A 27,449-nucleotide genomic window follows, 5' to 3' on the forward strand; every position below is an offset into this window, starting at 1 on the left:
CACAATTTAATACATTGCCATTACACTTAAACATTTACACAGTTGCAAATCTACTTATTTTAGGCATAATTTTATATAATATTTTGACAGAAAAAAATATATATTCTGGAACCATTATATGCATCTGTCTATGAAGTAGCAAACTTACAATAAATTATATATTATACCATTGTAAATTTACATGAAGGCTAAAACAGGAAAAGAAATCATAATTTATGTTTAAAATATAATGTTAATTTATTATTTCCAAGTAAAAAGAGGAATAGCCATTATATTAGATTCACTTATTTTAAGCTTATATTCATTTCATATTCACATAAAATTCATTCCTTGTAAGTGTAGCAATGAAGTTGTATTTGGATGCTGAGTGTTTGAAACAACTAGTTGTTGATATTGCAGTACAGCTACAGGCTTGCTGATTTGAATATGTGTGGGAAAAAGAAGCATTTAAATTACTCAAGAAATATGTTACAATCATATCAAAAGTATGAAAATAAAATATATGTTTTCTTCTAATGTTTAATCCACAGGTATTGCCTTCCAAGGTTAATATAGCCAGTGTCTGAATGTTTTGTTTATTTTATTTTCATTTGAGGGCAGATGTTGAAAATCAGGTCTACTGATTGAAGCTGGAAGAACACATAAATGTCTGCATTACTCATTCTGTCAAAACAAAGCAAATGATGGGTAAAAAGTATACTCTTGCACATTTCACACCTTTGTGATACAACTGTCCTGGAAATTGGGTGGAAATTTATGCACAAATGTGCTTAAGTAAAGACCTTGTGACCATTGTTTCCTTCCTTGTGATCTTAAACCATTTTTGTATTTAAAAATCATCTTGCTAACATTTAGCACATTTGTGGATTAATAACAAACTAGTCTTTTATATACCTACTTTGAGGGTAGGTGAGGAATAATGGGTTAAATACAATATAATATTATTTATTGGCTTAAATTATCTAAGTTATCTAGTTTTAGCATTTTGAACAGGGCAAACATTTTCCCCCTGTTTCCGTCTATTGTGAGAAATTGAATTACATGGAAGAAATTTTTAATGTTAACCTTCTTTTCCCCACTGAATTTAAGTGTGGTTGTTGGGACAATTGTTGCCTAATGGAATGGTACAATGTAAAGAGACCTGTAAGGAGACGATGCCTCCCTGTTGCATTATATGACAGTATGAGTGAGTGTTTCCTGATGCACATGGTGGAAGCCTGTGCCTCAGCAGGCTGAGACAGATGCTCAGGGTGACAGGTTGGATAAAAGCCACCATTCAGGTAGTATGCTGGGGAGCATGGTGCATCTGGAATAATGGTGTTTGCCAGGAATTGTAGTCTCCAGCAATTCATCACTTTTATGTGTCAAATGTGTTAATATCTGTGGTTTTTTTATTTAATGAATTTCTTGCCCCTTTCTCTTTTTTCATTCAATACCTGAGAATCATGGACTCCCATACTTACTGGCTCCAAAAATATACTCCTTCCATGTACTCCATAGCGTACTGAATAGATTCTGAGAAAATAGATGAAGAAAAGTAATTCTCTTTTCATTTAGATATATGTGATATTCAGTGAAGATTTTGAATGCAATGTAATATTCACATCAAATTTTGATAAAGCACTGAAAATATGAGACATATAAAATTATTTAATTTCCCCTTTTAAAAATTATCCTAGACATTAAATTCATGTTTAATGATAAAGATGTATTATCTGATGCTTTGAGACAATTACAATTGAATCTTATAAAAGGAATTCTAGGGTCAAGATACAACTTTCATTCTTAATGTTAAACACTAAGTTAACTTCATTTTGTTCATGATTTGCAAAAAAGAGGTATTTTTGAAAAAAAAAGTGCTTTTGTTTCAACAATTCAGACTGACTTTCTTTATGGGATCAGATTCCCTGATCACTTTTCAGCTCATCACTTCACTTTGCTTTTGTAGAAATGGCTCTAGTTATTTCTATAATGTGTGACTGGTGTGAAAACACTTGAAACGGACACAAATCATTACACACACACACGTGTGTTTATGAGTGTGTATGTGTAACAGCAGAAAAGGAGCAAAATAGTATTTAATGACCAATCTCATGAATGTTATCTAGACATCAAATGTTAAAATTGATGGCTTCTTCACTTTAAAACTTATTTTATTTTCTGCTTTCCTCTACATTTTAAAATTCACTATGTACTTTTTGTAGTAGTAATTTGTCTAGTCTCTAAGACTGGCTTATGTGAAAAAGTGCCAAAGAGTAGATCCCTTAACACTAAATCTTTCCTATTAATGAATATCTAAAAATTAGTAGTTTGTTTTTTTCTCATTTTTACTACTATCATGAGGTGTTGTGAGGGCTTCCCATAATAATCATTCAATGAAATATATGTAAATTTAGCAGTGTGCCTCTCGTTAACCATAACTGATGCTGTGTAGCTACCTCTCCTTACATAAGGCCCAATTTCACTTCCAATATTAACTTACATATTAATTTAGATATATTTATTTTATCACGGAGCAAAACTTTATATACTTGAGATAAAGATAAAAATGTACTGTTCCTCCTATTACCTTCTGCTTAATTAACTTATTGCTTTAAGGTTGCTTAATAATCCTTCAAGTACTCTTTCTATGCATACAGTAGCTACGGAAACATACAAATTAACCCAGTGCTCTTCTACAAAGATGGATTCTATTTTCCTATCACCTTGCACATAAATAAATGCCAGTACATAATATTTTTTTGTGTTTGCTTTGCCCATGCTCATACTACATGCCATTAATAAAAGAATAACAAATTGCACATTCAGCAAATGTTATAGCTCAGAACATGAAAGAAGGGGTTAATCATCGCACTAAGAAAAATAAGCTGGTTAATTCATTGCACCATTCAAGGGAGTGACTGAAGTTATTCTCATAGCTTCAGTGCTATAATGAAACTAGACTCATCAGTGCATAAGCAAACAAAGTTCGTATCAAAACTATCCAATTTCCTTTTTTTCAGTCTCTTTCACATCTACTTCCCTTTTCTGTAACAAATATAGATGCTCTATTTGGCCCTTTGTTCTCTCAGTGGAACTTTATTTTTTATACCTAGCAAAACTATCTAGCATCAAAATCAATATTACTATGGATGAGAAAGAAAGTTGTTGCTTTCATAGGTGCTTCCTTCTAGCTTGGCTTGTATTTGTGCAACTGCACTTTATATGAATTTTTACCCTCCTGAACATTGTTTATATTTTAAATATATTTTTGTATGCTGCAAATCATCTCTCCAGAACTACCCTATTACAGTGTTCTGTTTGCTAAAGCAGTATTTTATTTAGATGGGGTCACTGTAAATTATCTTCAGTCCCAGACCCTTCTGGACTGGAATCAACATCAAGGAAGGCCTCTTTATTGGTGAAAGTTGAGCTGAGGGTCATGCTCTGTCGCGGCTTCACAAGTGCAAGTTCATCTAATTTAATATTTTCATTTTTGACAAGAATTGTCTTATCCATGTTTTCTTCACTGTGTCTTGCAACAACAGCATCAAATAGATCTAATTTAGGTGGCAAGCTTCCACTTTCAAATAGATATTTGGCTAGATAGGAGATGCAAATGTTGGTTAAGAATGAAGTAACCATGGCAAGTGTTTTAAATGGGAATTTCTGATTATATATACCATTATCATCAGGGTAATAGCCAGGGTAGAAGATCAAGGGCTGAAGATAGAGGTATGGCTCCCCTCCAGTTATTCTCAGGAAGAGGCCAGAAACATAACCTGCCACAGCCCCATAGGTGTTGGTTCCCTTAACAAAGAGTACACAAAGCAGCTGGGGGAAGATGACGATGTAAACAAGGTCAGAACTGAGGTACCAGAGCCCATACACAGTCTTCGTCAGCAAGGCCATGGCTGTTGCAGATGCTCCAAACACAAATACTGTGATTCGCATGACCCAAACGATTTCTTTGTCCGAAGCCTGTAAGAAATTGCCACAGTGTCAGCTTTTGGCACAGTGTCTTGACTCATGTAGGTCAAGAATGAGACACATTTTTTGCTTCAAAACTACTCTAAAGAATTCCCCTAGTTCAAATGGCTCAATCTATGGGAAAACTCAATACAGCTACAGCACCCAAAGGAAACAATTAAGGTGACTTCCTGGGTGGACCTTTGGGAGGGGTTTCTGTGTACCAGATGCATGACACGTAGGCCACCTAGGCCTTTTCCTGAATGCATAGGGGGAAAGGCAGGATGAGCTAACACGGTGTCAGAGAGGTATAATACAGCACGGGAGGATTTCCTCACTTTACATATTAGGGGACAGTTCTTATGTGGCATTGACAGATCATAGGCCATCCCTACTTTATCTCTTTGTAGAAGTGCTACCATCCTTAAAGCTAACCACCTTCTGGTGCTCTTGAAAAGACACATGTGGACGGGCACAGTGGCTCACTCCTGTAATCCCAGCACTTTGGGAGGCCGAGGCAAGCAGATCACGAGGTCAGGAGAGCAAGACCATCCTGGCTAACACGGTGAAACCCTGTCTCTACTAAAAAATACAAAAAATTAGCCGGGCATGGTGGCGGGCGCCTGTAGTCCCAGCTGCTCGGGAGGCTGAGGCAGGAGAATGGCATGAACCCAGGAGGCAGAGCTTGCAGTGAGCCGAGATGAAACCACTGCACTCCAGTCTGGGCGACAGAGCGAGACTCTGTCTCAAAAAAAAAAAGAAAAATTGGACATGCACATGTATGTTTATTGCAGCACTATTTACAATAGCAAAGTCATGGAACCAACCCAAATGCCCATCAGTGATAGACTGGATAAAGAAAATGTGGCACATGTACACCACGGAATACTATGTGACCATAAAAAGGAATAAGATCATTCCTTTGCAGGGACATGGATGAAGGTGGAAGCCATCATCCTCAGCAAATTAGCACAGGAACAGAAAACCAAACACCGCATGTTCTCACTCATAAGTGGGAGTTGAACAATGAGAACACATGGACACAGGGAGGGAACAACACACACCAGGACCTGTTAGGGGGTGGAAGGGGGCGGTGCAAGGAAGGAACTTAAGAAGATGGGTCAATAGGTGCAGCAAAGCACATGGCACATGTATATTTATGAAACAAACCTGCACGTTTTGCACAAGTATCCCAGAACATAAAGAAAAATTAAAAACAAAGAAGAAAATGCCTTGTCCAAGGAGTTCCTTTGGTTACATTTTTAAAAATCAAATCAAATCAAAACAAAACAAGGCAAAAGCAAAAACATTGGGATTGTTTTGTTAACTAAAACCTAGAGAGAGGCAAAGCTTTAATCAAGCAAGAAGCATGCTGTTTTGCAGCCACTTTGATTCAATAAAGAAAATCAAATTGAGAGGATATCTTCTAGCAAAGGTGGACTAGGGAGTGCAAGTATAAAACAGTTCAGAAGTTACAAAAATATGTGTCAGACAGCTTACCGTGCCCTGCTTCCACCAAGATTCTCCAGTGTCATAGACAATTTAATTATACTAAATGTTTTGGTAGATAGTTTAAGTTTCATTACTCTTTCATCAGAAAGACAAGAAGGTTAAATGATAGTCCTGTGACTGTACCTCTTGGGAAATAATTATATTGATTTGTTCCCTTTAGTATTGACATGAATAATAACATGTATTGATAGCATCCATTCAGCATAGGTATAATTTGTTATTTAATCTCATATGCTTAATCAAAGTACAGTCAGATGTAATGTAGAATATTAACAAATATATAATAAAGTATATACAACAAATACAACATCAGCAGCAGCAAGAGCAACGCTAGTGAATGACAGGTTGAAGGAAACTGTTCTTACATTTTGTCTGAAGGAAAGCTGGTAGATGTTCCGCGCAAACATGGAACTTGCTGACAAGATGGAAGAGTCTGCTGATGACATAACAGCAGCGGAAACTGCACCAAGACCAAAGAAAGAAATATACACAGGGCAGAGATACTGCAGAACAATTGGTAAAATCATGTCTGCTTCTTCTGTAGTCTTGGGATCTGGAAGCCCATATGCAGTCTGGTTCCAGTCTGTTGAACAGAATCAACAACCATTACAACCACCAAAGAGCCAAATGTTCCTTATCCATCTGGGGTCATCCTATTTACTAGGTTGTTTTGAAATAAACTCAGAATCATGTACATTAGTCTGCTTAGGTGTGAAGTCCATGTGCTGGTCAAGTGGAAATGTCTTATGTCTCCTGACTTCTAAAGGGTATTGGTTACAATTAGGGTTATTCACAATGCCTGCACAGACACTGGTAGTAAGAAATGTATTTCCTTCCTACAGTGATGGTGTTACATGGCATAGAATCATAGAAAACAAATGCTGATAAACATAATTCTAGAGTATTCCTTCGACCACTTGGAAATGTGGTGGGACACTCACTGTTCCTTCTTTAAGGCTCAGTTATTCATATGTAAATGAAAAAAGACAATAGTAGGCCTATTCTCAGCCATCATCTCTCTGTACATAAACTTGGTTTTGAAGCTGCCTCAGCATTAATTTTCAACTATTTCCACCTTGCATAGAATTTCACTGGATTAAGAACAGTCCCTTTTTATTGAATAAAAAGTATAGTCATGTGGCTGAAATTTTCAGAAAGTTTTGGTTGTGGTAGGGTAAGAAGACTTGGAACACAGATTTATCTTTGAATACATAGCTTCTTTACTATTTAGTTGTAGCATGTGTTGAAAAACTATGGAATCCTTAAATGTACATTAGCATAGTTGGCTTTTTATTTGCTGAACTTCTTTAATATCATGATCATTGGACCAAATAAGAATTGTTCTTTTTGGATCCTACCATTTTTTTCTTCCCTCATTTTCTATTACAATTGTCTCCAAAACCTGCTTACATGCAGGCAACTTTGTGGCCTTGACTGAGATGTTACGATAACAGAAATAACAAACAAGAATGTGTATCTAATCCAAGAAAAAATAGGCTTAATGCTGTTTCTGTTAGCCTGTGTTCCTACAATAAACACACACACACACACACACATTCATATATGTTTTCTGCTTGTGAGAGAAATACTATCCTTTTTCAAAGACAAACACTACCTACCACCTTTGTCAGTCATCTTTACAACTTTCGAAGTGTTTGTCTCCTGGACGAACAACTGGAATGGAGAATCTACACTATGAACCAGGACTGCTCTCCTAAAAGTTAAACAATCCAATAAAAGACTCTACTAACTGAAAGTCAAAGTTGCCGCAGGAACATCACCCTGGATCACCTTTACAAAATACAACAGGGCAAAAGGTGAACTTTAATCTATTTTATTCCCTCTACCTAGAAGATGCCTTCAAATTTGAATTAACATGATGTATTTTCATTGAGTGCTCTTAAAAGTTACAACACAGGAACATAATGGTCAGGAGTAATTAATACATTTCATTAAGTTAAAGGTGAGCTTTTGAACATGTTCCACATAGAGACTAACAGGGAGGTAAACATTTCATAATGCTCTTTTTTCAAAACTGTTTTTCAGGAAGTTATTCTCTAAGTGACTTTGTTTCTTAGTTTGTCTTGACCTAAACACTTATTCATTGCTTTCTTCAAGAAAGAAAACTCCTAATTAAAACCTAATAAAGATGTAAAGCAGAAATCTCAAGTTCAAAGTGATCTTTAGGGAGGTCATGAGGATGACAGGTAAAGTTCTCTAAGCCTGTGACTCTCCACTCTGGCTCTCAACTCACCTAGGGGTTTGAAAAGAACACTAGTGCTTGTCTCTATCCTCAGTTATTGAAATAAAATTCCTGTGAAGTAGGCCAGATGTCTGTATTTTTAAAAGATCCCCCCACCGTTCCCCAGCTGATGTCAGCAGGCACCTTGGTTGGGACACACTGCTGGCGGGAGTGCATATAAACAATCGATAAATATACCACAACTGGGAGGAGGGTGTGCTTGCCAGTGTTGCGTAGTGGAGTGAGCAATCAAAAACATTGGAGGCTGGGTGCGGCAGCTCACACCTGTAATCCCAGCACTTTGGGAGGCCAAGGCAGATGGATCACCTGAGGTCAGGAGTTTGAGACCAGCCTGACCAACATGATGAAACCCTGTGTCTACTAAAAATAAATAAATAAATAAAACAAAATAAAATAAAATAAAAATAAAAAATTGGAGACCGCTGAACTATAACACAATTTACTGAATGCTATAACAAATTTATAAACATAAATGTGATGTGAAAGAATTCACCATGTGGAGGTAAGAGGGAAGTGGGACAGAAGGGTGTCTGGGTGGGGACTGTAAACTAACTGGCACATGTGGTGAAGCTACAAGAGATTTACCTGTTGATGCTCCAATGGCCCCAATGAGTATGGCTGGGACAGCCATTACCAGGCACCCGAAAGCTGCCAGGAAGGACAGCACTTGAGCATAGGTGGCTGAAGATGAAGAGAGAACCCTCTGGAAGTACGCTTGCCATGGGATTCCACCCAGCATCTGTGTGGGAAACACGAGGATGGAGAGTGAACTAGAGGCAAACATCTATTCTACTTTTTTAAAAGAGATTTATTGCAATCACATTTAGAATAGTCATAAGTACAACTTAGAAGTATTTTAAAAAGTGGCATGTAGTCACAAACATCAATTAGTATCATTATGTTTGCTATGATCTGATGTCCGTGTTCCCCCTAAATTCATACAATGAAATTTTATCACCAAGGTGATGGTATTAGGTATCAAGTTGGCAACTTTGGGAGATGATTATCCCATGAGGGTGGATTCCTTATAAAAGAGAGCCAAATGAGTTTTTTTTCTCTTCCACCATGTGAGGAGGCAGCAAGAAGGTGCCTTCTATGAGGATGCGAATCCTCACCAGGCAGTGAATCTGCCAGCATCTTGATCTTGGACTTCCCAACCATGTGAAAAACTGTGAAAAATAAACCTGTGTTGTTTATAAGCCACTCCGTTTATGATGCTTTGTTACCCAACTGAACTAAGACAAGGTATCATCAACTTTCAATTGTGCAGAATTTCCTGAAGTTCTTTTTCTCTATAATTACATAGAGCAATTATTTCTTTTCATTTATTTACCTATTTTGAACTGCATTTAAACTACCCTAGAGGCCTTCAATTTGTTATCATCTGGTGGTTCCAACCATCATAAAATATTCTCAAAAAATAATTAAGATTTTGAAAGTATGACATTTAACCTGAATCAGTGCAACCCAAAAATATTTTTACACTCCAATCATGTGCCAGGCAATTTAATGGCTGTAAAAGCAAGGATATGAATAAGGTATAGTTCTTTCCCTGGAACTTACTTTCTACTGGGAGAGTCAATGTATGTGGTGTTTTCCAAAGTGAGCACTGCAGAGTGCTCAAGGCAATACAGCCGGCATCAAATAAAATACTAGAACTTCTATGTATATTCATTTTACTTTGCACCTAAATATTGTATGGTTGCTTTTATTCAATGATTTACATCATATATCAGTACAGAATATATAAGCAACTGATAGATATACATACCTCTATTGGAATGTGCTTAAATTTCTTATTGAGCATATGCGATCAAAAATGTTTAAATTATAATGCAATTTGTTGCATGATATAAAGAGGTCTGTATGGGAATTAAAATGATAAACCATTAATTATTTGCGATAAGAAAGAGGTGGTAAGAAGAGAGAAAGGGTAGCTGCATGTTAACAGGAAAACCTGCAGAAATGAAGTGCAGATTGTCCATAGGCTTTGAGAGCATTTTCATAGGTGGAGATCGAGGGAGAAGAGAGTACCTGAGAGAGAAACTAATAGGAAAGAAGAAAATAACGACAGCAACCAGGCAGCTGAGACCACTGGGTGTTTGGTGTGATGAAGGTCAGTGAGTGAGGGAGTGGTTGCAGGAGAAGCTGGAAACACACTTTTGGCTAGATTACTGTTACTTCTCTTCCTGGCATAAAGTCAATATTCCATAAATATTGGTCACATGAACGAATGAATGAATTGATAAATGAGCTTGCCATAGCACAATGTATTAAGGTTTCATTAACTGCCTGTCTGTCTCACTGGGCTCTGGTGGGGACGTCTGTCTTATCATGGTCTCACTTGGGCTAAGCAGAGTATCTGTTACATAGATACCATAACAATCTCCTTCTTATAAAAGCCATATATGTTCAAAAGTAATTAAAGGGAAAAATTCTAAAATTCATAACCCCATTCCTCAAGTCTACATTCTTCCAAAACCTTTTCCTTTCATTTTGTGACCTGTTTTATCAATATATCATTAATTGACAACTTGCATGTCAATGACTTGAATGGATTGATACATCATAAATTACATATTCATCACCCTGGACATTTAGGTCATCAGAACTTTTTAAGTAGGGTAAAGTCTGACTTCATCTACAAACAGAAGCTCTCATGATGCAATGGACTGAATGTTTGTCCTCCTAAAATTCATACGTTGAAACTCTAATCCCAATGTGATCATATTCAGAGGTGGGGCCTTTGGAAGATAATCAGATCATAAGGGTGGAGTCCTCATTATGGGATTAGGACCCTTTTGAGAAGAGGCCAGAGAGCTCTCTCACCCTCTTTCCACCATGTGAGGTCACAACAAGAAGTGGACAGTCTGCAACCTGGAATACTGCCATCTTGAGAACCTAATCATGCTGGTACCCTGGTTTCAGATTTCCAGCCTCCAGAATTATAAAAATTATATTCTTCTGTTTATACATCACCCAGTCCATGGTAACTTGTAACAACAGCCCAAACTGACTAAAGTAGTTAGCAATATGGAAAATGGGCATGGGGGAGTAAGAGGTGGGCAGGCTGCCATCAGGGAGACTGGTGGGGGTTATCATAGCAGACCAGGTAAGGAATGCAGTCTACCTAATAGAGAGCAAACATGGGGACAGTGGGCAGGTTCCATGTGTGACCGGGAGATACACTGACAGTATCATTAGCAGGACTTGACAAGTCATCTTCATGTAGGGGATGTAGGAGAGACAACTGGAAGATCAAGACTATTGATGCAGCATTTCAAGGCTGATTTCTATAGTTTATTCATTTCTTCAACATGTACTATTTTAACTTGTCTTACAATTTGAATCATGAATACGACTAAGTCATATAATTTTGTAAAGCTGGAAGGAATTTAGCAATCACTTTATACAATGTCTTATTTTAAAGATGAATAGTCTGAAGACTAAAGCTTGGTGTAGGGGAAAGGACTTTGAGTTCTTAATATTCTATATCAGTCTCTAACTCAGACAATGGTGTGATTATTGACAAATTGCTTAACTGTTCTAAGTCTCATCATCTCTATGATGTAACCATAAGCACATCTACTATGCAGGTATAGTTACATATACATATTTACTCTTACTCCAGTTCATAATTTTAAGCCATTCCAGAAAAATGAGAGCCAACAGATTTCTCAACAATCCTTAGGCAAAGAAGCCCTCCAGTCCATCACTGGAAATATATATATTTCCCCATATTTTCCTATCCTTTACTAGAAACATTTCTACTGGAAAAGACACAGTTACTTTGAATGTTGAGATAATGCTAACATTCAGCCACGTGCCATGATCACAAAGTCATACAATATTGCCAAACTTCTACAGAGAAAACAAAAATAACCAATTTACCTTTAAGTTTAATAGAACAAGTAATCTATTTCTTTTTTAAAAAAGATTATTTTTGTAGAGATGGGGTCCTGCTATGTTGTCCAGGCTGTTCTCAAACTCCTGGCCTCAAAATGAACCTTCCACCTCAGACTCCCAAAGGGCTGAGATTACCGGGCTGAGCCACCACACTCCACCATAATCGATTTCTTACGTTGAAATCAAATACAGTGTGTTATTTTCAGGCCTAACTCCTCTAATTAGCACAGTCATAAAATCTGGTCAGTTCTTCTGGTTGTTCCCTCTTGCCTCAGTGGGATTGGCCATTATCTCTTCCATGTTCTCCTCAAAGTACCTGCACCTTTGCCCCAAAGTTCTGCCTGTTTTCAAGCTTCCTCTGGTTCCTGAGGGCCTCTCTCTTGGCATCTTTCCCGAGTGACACGTACTTTTCCAACCCGCCTCACTTAGGGCCTCTAGCACTAGTAATTCTCTTACTCTGTAATTCAAGAGTGAATGAGAGACTTATCCCATAAGTTGGGTTTCATGCCTGAATTCAAAACACAAAATAAAGCTTTTATGAGGTTTTGCCTTCAGGTTGGGGAAAGTTCTAGGGGTAGGGCATGTTATTCCTTGACTTACATCACAACGGAAATGAGGACACACCACACAGAACACCTCACGCTGTCCCCTTAGGGCCTCATTTGTTCTCCACCCTGACACTGTCAGCCACGACAGTCCGGCCCTGGCTCCACCCTCCCAGGAGAAAGTCCTCAATTCAGAAATGGTCATGAGCCCACAAGCACATTTTTTTTTTACTATGAATATGAAAATCGTGGAAATAAATTTGATTTTAGGAACAATTAGATCACATTCCTCAGGTAAAGGCAATACTTACCAACAACAGAAAACTATCAAGCCAAGAGTAGACTTCAGATGAGTCAACAGTTCCCAGCCACGGCTTTTGGTATTTGGCATGCACAGCAGTGAACCCGATGTCTGCGACTGCAGGATGTGACAATGCAAAGGGGACGCTGATCCACTGCAACAGAAAGTGACACTGGAGCCCTAGGCCATGATTTTCAACTGTCTGATATGTGCAAGATTTATACACCTCACACACTGCACAGCTCAGTAATTCCTCCAGTTCAGACAGAGAAGGACCGGAAATCATGTTCTCTGTTTTCTGTTGGGCACCATAAAATACTGATTTAGATAAATTAAAATAGCACTTTGACTATTTCTATGCTTGATTATACCATGTCATACAAACTATAGCAGCAGCAACACAAAATCTCTAGGAAGAAAATATTAGATTTGAAATATCTGTCAATCAATCAATCAATCTATCTATGTATCTATCTGCCTGCCTATCTATCAGCTATCTGTCTCTGTCTGTCTGTGTCTGTCTGTCCATACACACACATACACACATACACACACACACATGTAAATAGATAGGTAGCTATTGAGATATATATCCCCTTGTTTGTGGCTGGTGGGAGGAGGGGAGACATGTGGATTGTTTTCGTTTTCCTCTTCTGTTAAATGTTGGATAACACAAACTTGAGTTCTAATAAAAAATTGTATTTCTCAGCTGCTCAGGAGGCTGAGGCAGGAGAATTGCTTGAACCTTGGAGGCAGAGGTTGCAGTGAGCCAAGATTGGACATTGCACTCTAGCCTGGGTAACAGAGCAAGACTCCATCTAAATTAAAAAAAATTGTATTTCAAAAAAAATAAATGGGTGCCAGGCACTGTGGCTCAGGCCCGTAATCCCAGCACTTTGGGAGGCCTAAGGTGGGCAGATTGCTTGAGCTCAGGAGTTCTAGACCAGACTGGGCAACCTGGTGAAACCCCATCTCTACAAAAAATACAAAAATCAGCCAGATGTGGTGGTGTACACCTGTAGTCCCAGCTACTCGGGAGGCTGAGGTGGGAGGATTGCATGAGCCTGACAGGCAGAGGCTGCAGTAAGCGGTAACTGAGCCACTGCATTCCAACCTGGGTGACAGAGCCAGACCCTGTTTCAAAAAAGAAAAAACAAAAAATGGTCAGATACAATGGCTCATGCCTATAATCCTAGCACTTTGGGTGGCCAGTGTGGGAGGATTGCTTGAGTCCAGGAGTTCAAGATCAACCTGGGATATATGGTGAGACCTGGTCTCTACAAATAATAATAATAAATAAAATAAAATGAAATATTTTAAAAATTATATTTGAAATATATATCTATATAAAAGAGTGTGTGTGTATACACACACACATATATACACACAATTCTTGAAGTGGAAGTGTGTGTGTATATATATGTATGTGTATACACACACACCCTCTTTTATGTTTTCTGTGAATTAAGGAAAGATATACATTCATTAAGGGAAAGATATCCATTCATTAAAGTAATAAGAAAATATGTGATTGAGAAATATATGGGTGACATATAAGCCTTCAAAGATGGGCCCGATAATAACAGGTAGAATAATAAAGAATTGAAGGAAGAGATGTTTAGATGGAGCAAGGCAAAGAATAGAAGAATATGTGGTGTGTGTTTGTGTGTGTGTATGTGTGTGCACCCACATCTGTTGGTGACGGGTTTTGCTGGCATGGGAGTAGTTTGGGGAAATGGGAGAGATAAAGATGGATGTGTGGAGAAAACCCACATTGCAAGTTAAAGGATTTGTATTTTGTTTTTGCAGGCAACTGGAAGCTAGAAAAAAATCTTTTAAGTCTTAAAAAGATTTCAGTGGAATTTATTTTGAAATTTAATAACATAGACATGAATAGTGAGTTTAGCAAAAAGGAAGAGTCAGGGACAGTGGCAGGTGATTTCAACTCCACCTAGATGAAGGCCTGAAGTATAGCAGTGACACTGGGAATGAAAAAATACCAGTACTAAAAAGGATTATGAAGAGCAAGTCAACAACCCTTACCTTACAAGAAGGAGAGAGAGGTCAGAGAGAGGGAAAATGAACAGAAAAACCTCAAGTGTACAGTTTTGGAGCTCCGGGGGTGATGATAAAATCAATAATACTAGCGAATTTGAAAAAAGACGGTTTAAGGGGTAAGTTGATTAATTATGTATGCTCATACAGTAATTAAAGTTTGGAAAACAACATTATTTAGTCTTTTATTCAGCCAATTCAATAGGGCCTTAACTAGTAACCAACAAAACTTCATTCCTTATCAATGTGGTTACATTTTGTGGCAGAAAAAATATTCTAACATCTTTGCACTGTCATCTTTACACTTGTATACTTGATTTATGCACCCATGGGTTTTAAGTTCTAGTCTCATACAAAGCAATGAGAAATCACATATATCATCAATAATAGGTTCATTCCCTTGGGTTGTGTTTCTTAGAATACCTAGTACATCAGTTATGAGAGCTGTCGTTGCCAAACCAACCTGGCTCCTGACATTCTGAAGAGGGATTTATTTCTATGTTCCCTATTTTATTTCTGGAAATTTATGTTGATGCTAAGGAAAAATCAGAATTTCAGTACAGTCCACTTAATTTTGGTAATCTAAATAGAAATAGTGGGAGTCCTTGAGTAAATTAAATATTCTTGTATTCAGTTACAATATGAATGGATGAAATTCCACGAAATGCAAAATGTCTAAGGAGAAAAAGAGAAAATACTATAATCTTTGCTGGCACATGTAAATTCATAGTTACACTGTACATCTAATTGTAGTCCGCTTTTTAAAATTTTTCCTCTAGGACATTATTAGAGATGCTGGAACGTTTATGAAAAGGAGAGAAGAGCATGAGATTACTTCTTCATTTTTAATTTCTAAGAGTCTAGTGTCAAAAGTAAAATATAATGAAATGCTTTACATTGTAAGATAAAAAATAAAGATGAGCAGAATCAAGAGTACTTAACCATCCTTGGGAATATGAATCATGATCTCTACTGTTAGCTTGCTCTGTCCGTGGGCTTTGCAGGAGAGCATTGACGCTACAGAATCTACAACTGGGATAACATATGTGTAGGATGAGATAATGTACGTGAACCTATGATAACCCTAGCCCAGCATGGACACACTAGTTTTTATACTTCTTTTGCTACATCTTAGGTATTGAATATTATATGCATAACTGTACTGTTCACATTTCTTCAACATTGACTAAAATGTGTTCAGACACACACAAGTGTTTTTAATATAGTGCTAATAATACTCATGTCTCATAATTAAAATAAAAACGACAGATAATAAATCTTTCTGGTGCCTTATATAATTATGAATTGTCTCTGTTTTTAGACCACAAATAGTGATGATTAATATTTGAAATCCACAGTTTTCCAATGGGATCATTTCTATGTCTTATGAGCATTCTTAGAATTCACCAACTAACATAAAAGGAGACTTGTACAGGTTGCCACTAAGGTTTGAATTTTGTTATCTCTGCCGAGGAAAGTGGATTGTCTTAAATACTCAAAGGAGATCATGCATACGTTTCCATCAAATCTAGGCAGGAAGGAAAGGAAGACCTAGACCTTTCTAACAATTCAACGTAGAGCACACTTTTCTGTCAAATTTTATCAAAATGACTAGTTTTTCATCTAATTAATTTATGGAGAAATTTGAAATTTCATATAATATGTGATTTAGCGTGTATTACTCATGAGGGAAAATAAGATTTCTATTAATTTTTAATGAGTTAGTATGAAATACATTGTCTTTTACAGAAAAAAGGAGGAGAATCTTGGGTGCTCCCACTTACCAGCCCCACAAAAATGCAAAAGAGCTGAACGACATCGGTGTAGGCCACAGAATAGAGCCCTCCCACCAGGGTGTACAGAGTGGCAACGAGTGCAGAGATGATGACCGAAATGTTCACATCCACGTCGATGATCACACTGATGGTGGCTCCTGAAACAAACAAGAGAGTGCTGTGGTCAAGGTCCCCAGACAGATTCTGCTCTTTGTATAAGGACACAGTGAAAGTTTAGTGATAAACAACATTTGTCTCTCTCTCATATGAAATGTAGTGGATAACACCTAAAGTTAATTTTTCTATTGAAATTTGTATATCTTAATAAATTCAGTGAGATACACACTTTTGCTTTCTGAAATGAGTGGTTTGCTAACTTATTTATGTGGAGGACACACAGATCCGTAGTATGCTTATGGAAGACCCTGAATTACTGAGAAATTTAATTACATTAGGAGAACTCAAAATAATTTCACTATCTGGAACTCTGACTCAATCAAATACAGCCATGTGTTGCTTAACAATAGGGATGGGCTCTGAGAAATGTGTCGTTAGGTGATTTCATTGTTGTGCAACTTCACAATGTATACTCACTCACAAATCTTGATGGTATAACCTACTACACACCTAGGCTACATGGTATGGCCTATAGATCCTACGCTACAGATTCATACAGCTTGTTACTGTACTGAACACTGTAGGCAACTGTAACATGATGGTAATTATTTGAATATCTAAACATATCTAAACATAGAGAAAGTAACAGTAAAAATATGGTATTATAATTTTATGGGACCACTGTCATATATGCAGTCCATCATTGACCAAAATGTCATTACATGGCACATAACTATATACGAAATACATTAGTCACATCTATGAAAAACACGAGGCTTTCTGAGAAACATGATCATCCATTTCCACATTTTACAATTAACATTCATTTGCTATTTTGCATTTACTCTGCTCCCTGCTAGGTTTTGATAGCTAATAAATGGTTAAGGCAGCAGAGAATTGAGAAAAATTTGTAGGAACAAATTATCAAATTGGTAAATGTTATTAATCACTCTCTCCCTCTTTAATTTGTGACAGATCACTCTTATTTTATTTAATTGGTAGAATATACCAGTCCTATTCCTAGGATACCAATATACTGAAGAGTCTAAGATTTGAATATCATACTTTTTAAAGTAATTTTCATCATCAAAATTTTAAACTTCTCTTAGAAATCAAATTTATATTTCTCCTTATAACATTGTTTATTGTGTTTGTTGGTCCTTATATTTCCACTGAACGTATTGAGGTATGACGAGTTTGGGCCACTGTGGTTCTTGGACTGACAGTTCATAATTCACTTGTTGCTTTACTAGTCCTTTCCCTGTTGTTCTCAAAACTATACAGTTTACATGTCACATTATTAAATGCATACATGAAAAGGATCTGTGGTTTTATGTATCATCAGTTGCAGCCAGCTGAGTGGTCTTACACGCTACCCCCATTCCTCAGTCGGCATGCTAGTAGTATATACAACTCACTGGAGATGAAACTACATTATCTCCATATAAGATGTGTTGATCCAAAATATCAGTACAAAATATTTTTCAATGCTTTTGCTATGGTGATAAAATAAAATTATTTTCCGGAGTAAAGACCCATTAAAAAGAAAAATCTAGTAAGAAGTTGGAGAAAGAAGACAAGGAAGAGAGATCAAGTATAGATGAGTGACTTTAGATAATTGACTGAGTTGTTTCATAGATATTTGAAAAGTAATTGTTTTCCTGAGATCATTTACTTCAAATTGAAACTTGCAATTCTTTGTTGTTTGTTTGTGTGTGTGTAGTTCTCCACTTTAATAACACTTCTAAGTTATACCATGAATTATGAAAAGTTCAATTATAAAATAAAGATTACCTGACTAAAATCTCAAAGATTTGGGGTCCTAGTAGATGCTGTCACTTAACTGTAACTCAGAGATATTAGAGACGTCAATCACCTCTCCATTATCACTATTAAAATTAGATAAAAATGTCTCTAAAATATTTTCTGAATAATTAAATCAATTGCAGTAAGTAAAACAAAGTGACACTTTGAGGTATGCTAGTAAATATTAGTCTACTCATGAAGCTATAAAATAAATATACTGCAAAATTATGAAAATCCACTGAACTTGAGCTGTTAGGAGTATAAATACACATTTCTTTAAAAAGTTGGAAGATGTCAATTTCTACCAAGAAAATAGTTTAAGATTCTCCTATGTTTCAATGGTGAACTATACACATTCACACTAAGGTGGTAATAGATCTTATATATTCTTGAATAGATCAAATTATTTGTAATAAACACTAAATTTTAATGAAGTCCAACTATTACCTTTTATTTGTGTAAATTTAAAGATTACAGTTGCAATGATGTTACCCGGGTATACTACATAGTGGTGAAGTTTAGACTTTCAGTGCTTTCATTACCCAAATAACGTACATAGTACCCAGTAAGTAACTTCTCTCACACATACACACACACACACACACTCTCTCTCTCCCCCTCAAAGAGTTCAAGCAATTGCAGCAATGTTTTTACATATGTTGTTTGATACATGTGTGCATATGTGTAGAAAGATACAGACAGTAACATATTTTATATATGTAATCATGCATTACATAATAATGTTACCATCAATGATGAACCACAAATACACAAATTCTCATAAAATCATAATGAAGCTGAAAGAGTCCTATTGCTTAGTGATGTTGTAGCTATTGCATTACAATTGCCTACAGTATTCAGTGCAGTAACATGTTGCACAGGTTTGTAGCCTAAGAGCAATAGGCTATACCATATAGCCTGTGTGTGTAGCAGGCGCTACCAGCTGGGTTTGTGTAAGTACACTCTATGTTCACACAACATCAAAACTGCCTACTGATGCATCTCTCAGAATGCATCTACATCCTTAACCTGACTGTATATTGTAATACAGGCACGAACATAGACACACATATATACAAAACTAATTATAACAAAGTTCACAGTTTCGTTACTATATATTTCCAAAATACTTTAGAAGCATTAGCTTATTAATTCTATTCTTTTTCAGGACTCTATTATATAAGTTGATCTTTATTCAATGAGTGAGCATTTTGTATTTTGTTATATACTCAGCCCACTCCTTTTTTGATACCTCAGCAGGTAATTTGTTCTTAAAATTAAAATTTTTTCGTGTTGAAAACAATGGCAAATAAGCCCCCATTGCAACTCAGCTAATGAGAGTCAGGTGGAAAGCAAGGTGTAGTTTTACACGTAATATCATTAGAACATAAGAGCAGCAGTGGGTGTAGAGTATTATTATCCAGCACCAGGGAAGTGCAGCATTTTCCACCTAGTTCTTACTGTATTTTATAACGATCAAATACTCTTGTTTCCGCAACAGTCACTCTGTTTTCTAGTTGGGAATCAAAAAAGTCCTGACTAACCTGCAGGATGAAATTGGATGTGCTGAAGGCGGGGCAGTGCACGCCTTTATGGGGAGCTTCCATCTCCCAGCTGCCTCAACAGCCTCAGTCAGGTCCAACATTCTCAACTGGTCCTATGTGGTACATCTAAGCCTGTGTCTCTAAGGGTAGATTGGAGCTGAGGAGATGCTAAGGCATGGGCAAACTTTTTCATATGAGTTATTGAGAAGACATTTAAACTGAAGGGAAAATTCTTGTTACACTCTACCATACTTATTTTTTTCCACTACTAAACCATAACATTGAGCTTTATAATATCAATTTATTGAAATATTTCAAGTTTGTAGTTTTGCCGTGTGACTTCCATTATTTACCTACTCTGTCAGCAGAGGGTTAGTGATATCTCACTTCTCTAGGAATGTTATTTACTGCTGGAACTGGCTTTGTTTTATATATTTTTTAATTAGACATCTTATTTAACAAGCCAACATCTCTAAAAATATTAGTGCTTTTAGAATAGCACGCAACACTGTTGTCTTGGGAGTTATCTAAACTATCTAAGTTTTATATTTGTGTTTATGCCAATTAACATGGCAGTTATTAGAGGGAAAACAATGGTAAAAAGTTCTCAGTTTGCAGAAACAACACTTATTGGAAGAAATTAAGATATAAGTCATTTATTTAAATGTATTCAACGTCAAAAATATATGTTAGTATATTAACCCCTGGCTCATGAATCCTTGTTTTAAACATTTCTTTTAAGTAAACTGCACTTTTTAGCTATGCTTAATTCACTAGCTTTGTTCAAAATCATATATGACTCATAAAAGCAAATTGATCATAATAATTCATGATTATTGGTCTAAAGAGGCAATTCAAGTATAGAAAGTGTGGTTGAGGTTTTATTTAACCTCTGCCACCATACTGCAAATAAACATAAAATTTCCATTAAGCTTTTATGCATATAAATAAGGTTCAGTATATGGTTTTAATAAAAATGTCTTCAGAAGCCAAGGCTGAAGAAAGTAAGGTTGTGTATCTGACTGATGTTTAGTTCACTGCGGAGATGCAGCTAGAACAACTTAGTTGGGTCTTACCCAAAGCAGAGAAAATTGCTGCAGCCCAGAACATCTCTCCCATCAGTGCAGGTATAAACAGGAGTCCGCCCATGCGTTTTCCATAGATTTGCTGAAACGGGTCTAACATGGTCACATACCCCTTTGAACGCATAGGTTTTGCAAAGAACAGGCCACCTAAAAATTAAGCAAGTGTTTAGGAGGAAATAAAACAATGTAATATAATAGCCTTTTAGTATACTGCCACTTCTCAAGGGAAATGCATTTTTCAGAACACCTGTATGGATTGAGGAACCAGTCTGAACTATAATGTGCACACAGTACCAACTTACTCTAAATATTAGGTTTAGCAATCTAATGTAAATTATTTAGTACACTTACCATTGTATGTGTCCAAAGACAAGTGGATCTCATTGAGGCATGTGAATTGAAAAACATGAACCAACACATCGCTCACTTAAATGCCTCAATGCATATCTATCACTCAACAGAGCATTTAGAGGTTTTGAATAAGCACAGATTCAATAAAAGCTTTCTGAGTGCCCAAAAAATGAGGTACCTTCTGTTATATAATACTTTTGACCTCTTATTCATTTGACTTGCTAAAAGAAATACAGGTACATTTCAAGCTGATTCATTTTTAATGATATATCCATACTTGTTTTGAAAGAAATAAAACATGATTACATTAAGAAATTCACTGTGCTGATAGCCACAGAATCAAAGGATTTTAAAAATATATTCCATAACCAAGAGATCAAATAATCTAAGCACTAGTGCTCTGCTACTTACCAATTTCTGGTAACGGCTCCTTAAAGATCACAGGGGACATTTTTTTTTTACAATGGTTATTTACAGTGTTTGACTGGTTATTCCACTTGTTATTACACTCTTGTTCTGTATGCTTTACTGAGTGAGTCACTGAGATTTGCACTTTCACTTACCTAAAATGAGACTAAGAGAATATCCAATTGGTGCCTGAGCCCAAGCTAGGCCATAACCTGGTACATAAACTGCTTCAGCTGTGCCATTAATATACCCTCCTCCGACCCAGGTAGCTGAAACAGAATGAAAAGTGAGGGAGTGATACTGTCTTACCTGTTACACCCACACCTCCCTGCCAAACCAGTGGCTACCAGAGGTTACTGAGCACCTGAAATGTGACTAGCCTGGATTGAGTTGTTCTAGGAATATAAAATATACACCAAATTTCAAATGTTTTTTCTTTCATTGATCACATGTTTAAATGAAAACATGTTGAATGAATTGAGTTACATAAGTTATATTATTAACATGAATTTACCTGTTTCTTTTTGTTTTTAGAGGTTTGTAGAAAATTCAATGTTATGTTTACGGCTCACATTATATTTCTATTGGATAGTGCTGCCCTGGATGTTTTCTGCATGCATTGAGTCAGCAATATTTTCATGATATTATATATAATATAGTCTGAGGTCATGGGGTAAAATTTCTTTATTTCAAAGTCCTTTCATTTTAATTGTATTGATGTTTACATACTGTCCTCAGGGAGTGGTATGTGTGTGTACATGCATGTGTGAACACATGCATGTATGTAGGTGGGTGTATGTATGTGGAAATGTGCTTCTCACTGATAGAAATAGAGTCTTTCTTGAACACTCTGGGGATATCGGAGCTTGCAAATCTTATCTCCATCACCACTAAGTTGCACTTACTACCTTAAATTATTAGGAGTGAAGAGAGGATCGAGATGACACTTCTACTACAAGGTGTCCAAAGTGAGTTTAAATGTTACCTTAAGGCCTAGACTACCTAGCACTCAGAAGAATATAAAATGTGAACTGTGTACATACTTGCAATTCTATATTTTAATATGGATCTTTTAGTAAGGTATTTACTATTTGACAATAAGTAATGAAAAATGCCTTATTCAGATAAATAAAATTTCTGTAGCATAATAGCTGAGGGAAGGAGGTCAAAGAACCAAAGAAAATAAGTTTTGACTTGACAGGTTTGAGCCAAGCATGAGCTACAGATTAATATTTTTCTCCGAATAGACAATGTAATACTAGTACCATTTTCTCTGAGGAAACAGTATAATATTGAATCCTTGCTGAAAAACTAATGCTGAAGAGAACACTCAACTTTGCAGTTTATACCTTTTCGAGGTTACAGTGTGGTTGAAATATTCAAAACAATCCTTATGCAGAATTTGTGTAAAGTTATGATGGTCACAGGTTGGTAATAAAAATTTATCAGATATGAGGCTGAATTATAGATCGCATCACCCCATTAGGAATAACATTTAACTCTGATGAATTTTCCAAAATCTCACAGTTAGAATGTAGGTAAATGAAATAATATCTATACAAAACTACCTAGGATGTATTTCTATTGTGTTTGTGCCAAAATTTATCTGGCTTTTAATCTAATACAAAGCAAAGAAGAGGGAGTCTTAGGGTTGACATAAAAAGATTTTCCTACATAGGAATTTTAAGTACATTTAAATGAAAAGTTTATATATAAAATCCTGGAGCCAAATACATATTTAGCAATCACTCCCACCTTTGCAGTAGCTTTTACACCCAGTGTTAACAAATAACAAATGGCATTATTTGTTTTCTTATTCTAAGCCCTGCTGAAATTTTTTAAATGTTTTTTTTTTTTCCCACTGTGTGTGTAACCATGACCTGAAGAAATAAATTCTTACAGGCAGAAAACTTGAGACTTTATCTTTCTACTAGGTAACTGGAATTGCTAACGCGTCAATGCTTCACTGCATAAAGTAAATGGTCTGATGGTCTTACAAGTACAAAGCTCATTAGTGATCATTTGTCATTGTGTAAGTTCACTGTCCCTTGTCCAAAAAGAAAATGAGTGCCTGAATCATTGCAACTATTGTGGTATAGAAGTGAGGGCTTGACTACTTACTAAGATTTAAAAGTCCCCTTTTTAAATGAATTTAGTCTCTTCTGTAACAGCATTTGCTCTCCATGTTTGTATATTTTGCGTCAGATCCATGAGTGAGATCACAAACTCTTAAACTATACTCACTTTTAAAAGAATCAACATTTTTAAAAAATCTCTATTCTTTATAAAATATATCCAAGTCAATCAATCTGACAAGGTTAGGTAGTATGGTTCAGATTTTAAATGAATTATGATATTGACCAGGTTATTTTGAGTTCTGAGAAAGAAAAAAAAAAGTTTTACAAACTGAGGAAGATCATGGCCCTTTATAAAAAATAGCATTATTCAAATATTTTCTGTATCTTTTAATAGCTTATTAGGTTGGAAAAAAACCTAAATGGTAAAAGCAAATTATAAAATATTATTTTTATGACCATATTGAACAGAATATTAAATGAGAATATAGCGGGTTATAATTATTTTCAATAAACAACATATTTTGATATATAGCAGCTTTCTTATTCTTTCTACAGTGTTTACAAACTGTGCACCTTTTGAAAGAAAGAAAGTGAAACTAGTTACAGGGCTGCATGTGGCACAGCATGCGGCGGTCGCCAGCATGGCCACCGGAGACCTGTGTTTGGTTCTGCCTGCAGCCTTGGTCCTTGTTAACCTTGCAACCCTGGATCTTCACTGAACCCCAGAGCGCCATCATAGTGCTGTTAGAAAGACCAAATGAATCCACGTACAGTGGGTGAAGAGCTAAACAAAGATAAAATGTCAATGTCTGAAAGATAAAACTGATGGCTCACATAGAACACTGTAGGTTTCAGATAGCCAAAGTCAAGGGGTTCGGAACATGGATGACCTCTTCCCAGACTGGTTTGGTAAACTACCTGATATACAGGGTGAATCATTTTAAAATTGCACTTCGAGACTGAAATTGGGCATCATTTGATATAATTTCCCATGGGATATTTTTCCAATGAACACTCAGAGTTCCTGCTATGCTGCAAATGTTTAAAAACTCCTCTAAGACTCTGTAACGAAATATGTGTTGTTAGTGCAACCATATTAAATATTAAACATATAATTTTAAGTTGATGTTTTCAGAATGATTTTCAATGACCAAGAAGAATATAGTAAAGAAACAAATCACCTCTTAAACAGAACCACCTTAGTGCAAAGTAAGAAAGAATACCAGCTCCTGCTAACATAACGAAGGCTTGAATGAGAAATGACTACAGATGGTGGCCTGGGGATTCCTATGAGGACACGCCCTAGGTTTTCCCTTTTATAACAAGGTTCATGACATTTCTTTATTAGTGCTGTGGAGTCATAACATGCGATTGTCTTCCTGTGAGGAATTAGTTATTAAATGAAATTATTTGGTTTCAAAACAGGGAATTACTCAATTGGAAATATTATCACCCCCACATTTATTTATGCAGATTAAAAACCCACTAGTTGGTATTCATTGACACTTATCATTTAAATCTCAAAGTCACAACTTTATGCACGTATTACTGGACACGTTGAGATGCTGCCTATCACATTAATTAGCGGATACATAGCTTGTAATACTAGGACAGCTTCCCATTCCCCCACCTCTTTGTTTTCACTCTGTTTCCACCCACTCAACAGCCCAGAGAGCCAAGATTTGTTTCATGGCTCTTCAGTCCAGTGATTTATTATCAAATCATTTTTGTTCAAGTACTACTGAGTTGAAACCAATTTATTTTTAGGTTTTAAATGAACAGAAAATTATTTTAAAATATATATAACTAGTGAACATAAAGAATCCCCAAAGGACAAAGAGCAACATTTGCTTTGTCACTCTGAAGCCACACGCTGCACACACAGATGCCAAGGAAGGGAGGACTGCATGGAGCCGGCGGCGTCTGAACGTACCTGTCATGGTAAATCCACCAACCAATAAACCAATATCTCGGCCACCAACTATGATGGCTTCGCTGCGCTCTTCTGCGCTGCCACTGTTTTTGGTTCTCCAGGCAGCCCATATTCCAACCAGCAAAATGAGAAGGTAGAACACGATGATAGCTATCAGTCCTTCCACATGGAAAGCCATTTTTATCTAATGATCCAGATTCTTCTGCCGCTGGCTACTTCATTAAGACTTCTGAAGAAAATACAGGAATGCATGATAAATCAGTCGAGCACTACGCACACGTAGGCAGCCAGGAGTAAACCAGCTGGATCATGAGAGACCCTGTGTCACTCACAGAAAGAGTACAACGCTGAAACCACATGTAAAATGGGCAGTTACCAATAAGTGTCCACTACATTATCCTACTTTTATTTAACAATGTAACATTGCTTTGCGTTTGCAAGAAACAGAAGAAAAAAATGGAAATGTAGTTTAATAAATGGAATCATAATCCTTGTGTGTTTCATACATACTTTAAATTTAAAATTAACCTTGTGTATATCTTAACTCAGTAACTGTCAAATCATTTACAAAGAGTAGGGCTGTATTTGCGTTTTGGAACTAAGTTACTCTTCTAGAATTATTTATTCACTTTAAGTGTTTTACAAATGACTATTCTGAAAATTTTAAAATATCCATTAATTTATTCATTCTTTTATCTGTCCTTTCAAACAACTTCAGAGAATGGCTTCAGTAGTAATCTGATATAAAAATATCTGGAAAAAAAATCTTTAGAAAAATTCATTTCAAAAACACATCAAACTCCACATTTTCAACAAGTTTCTGTAGTTCAAGTTACTATAGCAACTAAGTATAAAGGGTCCACTCTCTTGATCTTCTTCGCCCAACGTCCTTCATTCAATTCATCACCCCCCATTAACGGTACATACAGGAAAAGGTTTTTTGTTGTTGTTGTCGTTGTTGCTGTTGTTGTTGCTTTTTAAACACAATTGCCTAAAAGCACAACAGAAGGATCAAAGATACTAAAATCAAGACTCTTAGAAGACAAACGTCAGGTTCGAAAGCATTCACCTTCTGAAATTCTTGTTCTTTATTTTTTACTTATTTATTTATTTATTTTTTACCTTTGTGACCACGGCTGTTCCCTGAACCCAAACTCTCAAACACAAGTTTCTGGGGGAAACTCTGATATTTGTGCATGCAGGTGGGTGAAGAGCCTTTGGGGAAAAGAATCAGCCTCTTTGCAATTTAAAGGAGGCAAAAGAAGCGCCCGCGGGCTGGGTGGTCTCTGCCTTTGTGAGCTACCCAGCAGGCAAGTTCCTCTCCGCGGCAGCCCGATGCTCTCCCGGCCCCCTGCGGCCCTTCCTCGGCCCCTTCTACCCATCTCCTGCGCCCAGACTTTGTAGCCTCTTGCACCCTGACAGCAGCGGTGCCAGACAGCAAACCCGCCCTTGCATCCCACCGAGAGGCAAAAACGCCGCGTCCCTCCCCTCTAAAACCGCCTGGGCTCGGTGCCCAAGGCGTTTCCGAGGGTGCGGGCCCCTAGGCGCAGGAATGCCCGCTAAGCTCCTACCTGGAGTGGTAGCTGCGCGCGAAAGCGCTCCGCCCGGGGCCGCCGCCCCCTGGCACCGTGAGGGGTGTGGGTGCGAGGGTGAAGAAAGGGAGGGTGCGGGGTGGGGCAAGGGTGCAGTGCGGAGGGGGGCCAGTCGGTCAGGGCGGCTCCTCACCCGGCGTCTCCAAGAACCTGGGAGCGCGCAGAGTTGACAGGTGTGGGCGCCGGCGGAGGGCGCGCGGCGCCGGGCGAGGTGGCAATCGATCGAGTAT

General features: G+C 37.0%; 1 protein-coding gene across 4 annotated transcripts; it reads right to left on the reverse strand.

Annotated features, from left to right (window-relative positions):
• On the reverse strand, positions 1-27,449 carry SLC5A7 (solute carrier family 5 (sodium/choline cotransporter), member 7). Of its 4 annotated transcripts, none has more exons than XM_011984677.1 (9): positions 27,199-27,449; positions 25,628-25,853; positions 21,772-21,885; positions 20,849-21,004; positions 16,315-16,463; positions 12,486-12,629; positions 8,309-8,462; positions 5,826-6,043; positions 1-3,960 (listed from the first exon to the last, which is right to left on the reverse strand). In XM_011984677.1, the coding sequence occupies exons 2-9, from the start codon at positions 25,803-25,805 to the stop codon at positions 3,331-3,333; spliced, it is 1,743 nt and encodes a 580-aa protein (XP_011840067.1). In that variant the 5' UTR covers positions 25,806-25,853; positions 27,199-27,449; the 3' UTR covers positions 1-3,330. The 4 variants fall into 4 exon arrangements, with proteins under 4 accessions (XP_011840067.1, XP_011840069.1, XP_011840068.1 ...); XM_011984679.1 differs by having other exon boundaries at positions 12,486-12,592; positions 25,628-25,856; XM_011984676.1 differs by having other exon boundaries at positions 224-3,960; positions 25,628-25,856.

This window comes from Mandrillus leucophaeus, unplaced genomic scaffold (genome assembly GCF_000951045.1).
Source record: "Mandrillus leucophaeus isolate KB7577 unplaced genomic scaffold, Mleu.le_1.0 Scaffold271, whole genome shotgun sequence".
In the NCBI taxonomy this organism is placed as follows: domain Eukaryota; kingdom Metazoa; phylum Chordata; class Mammalia; order Primates; family Cercopithecidae; genus Mandrillus; species Mandrillus leucophaeus.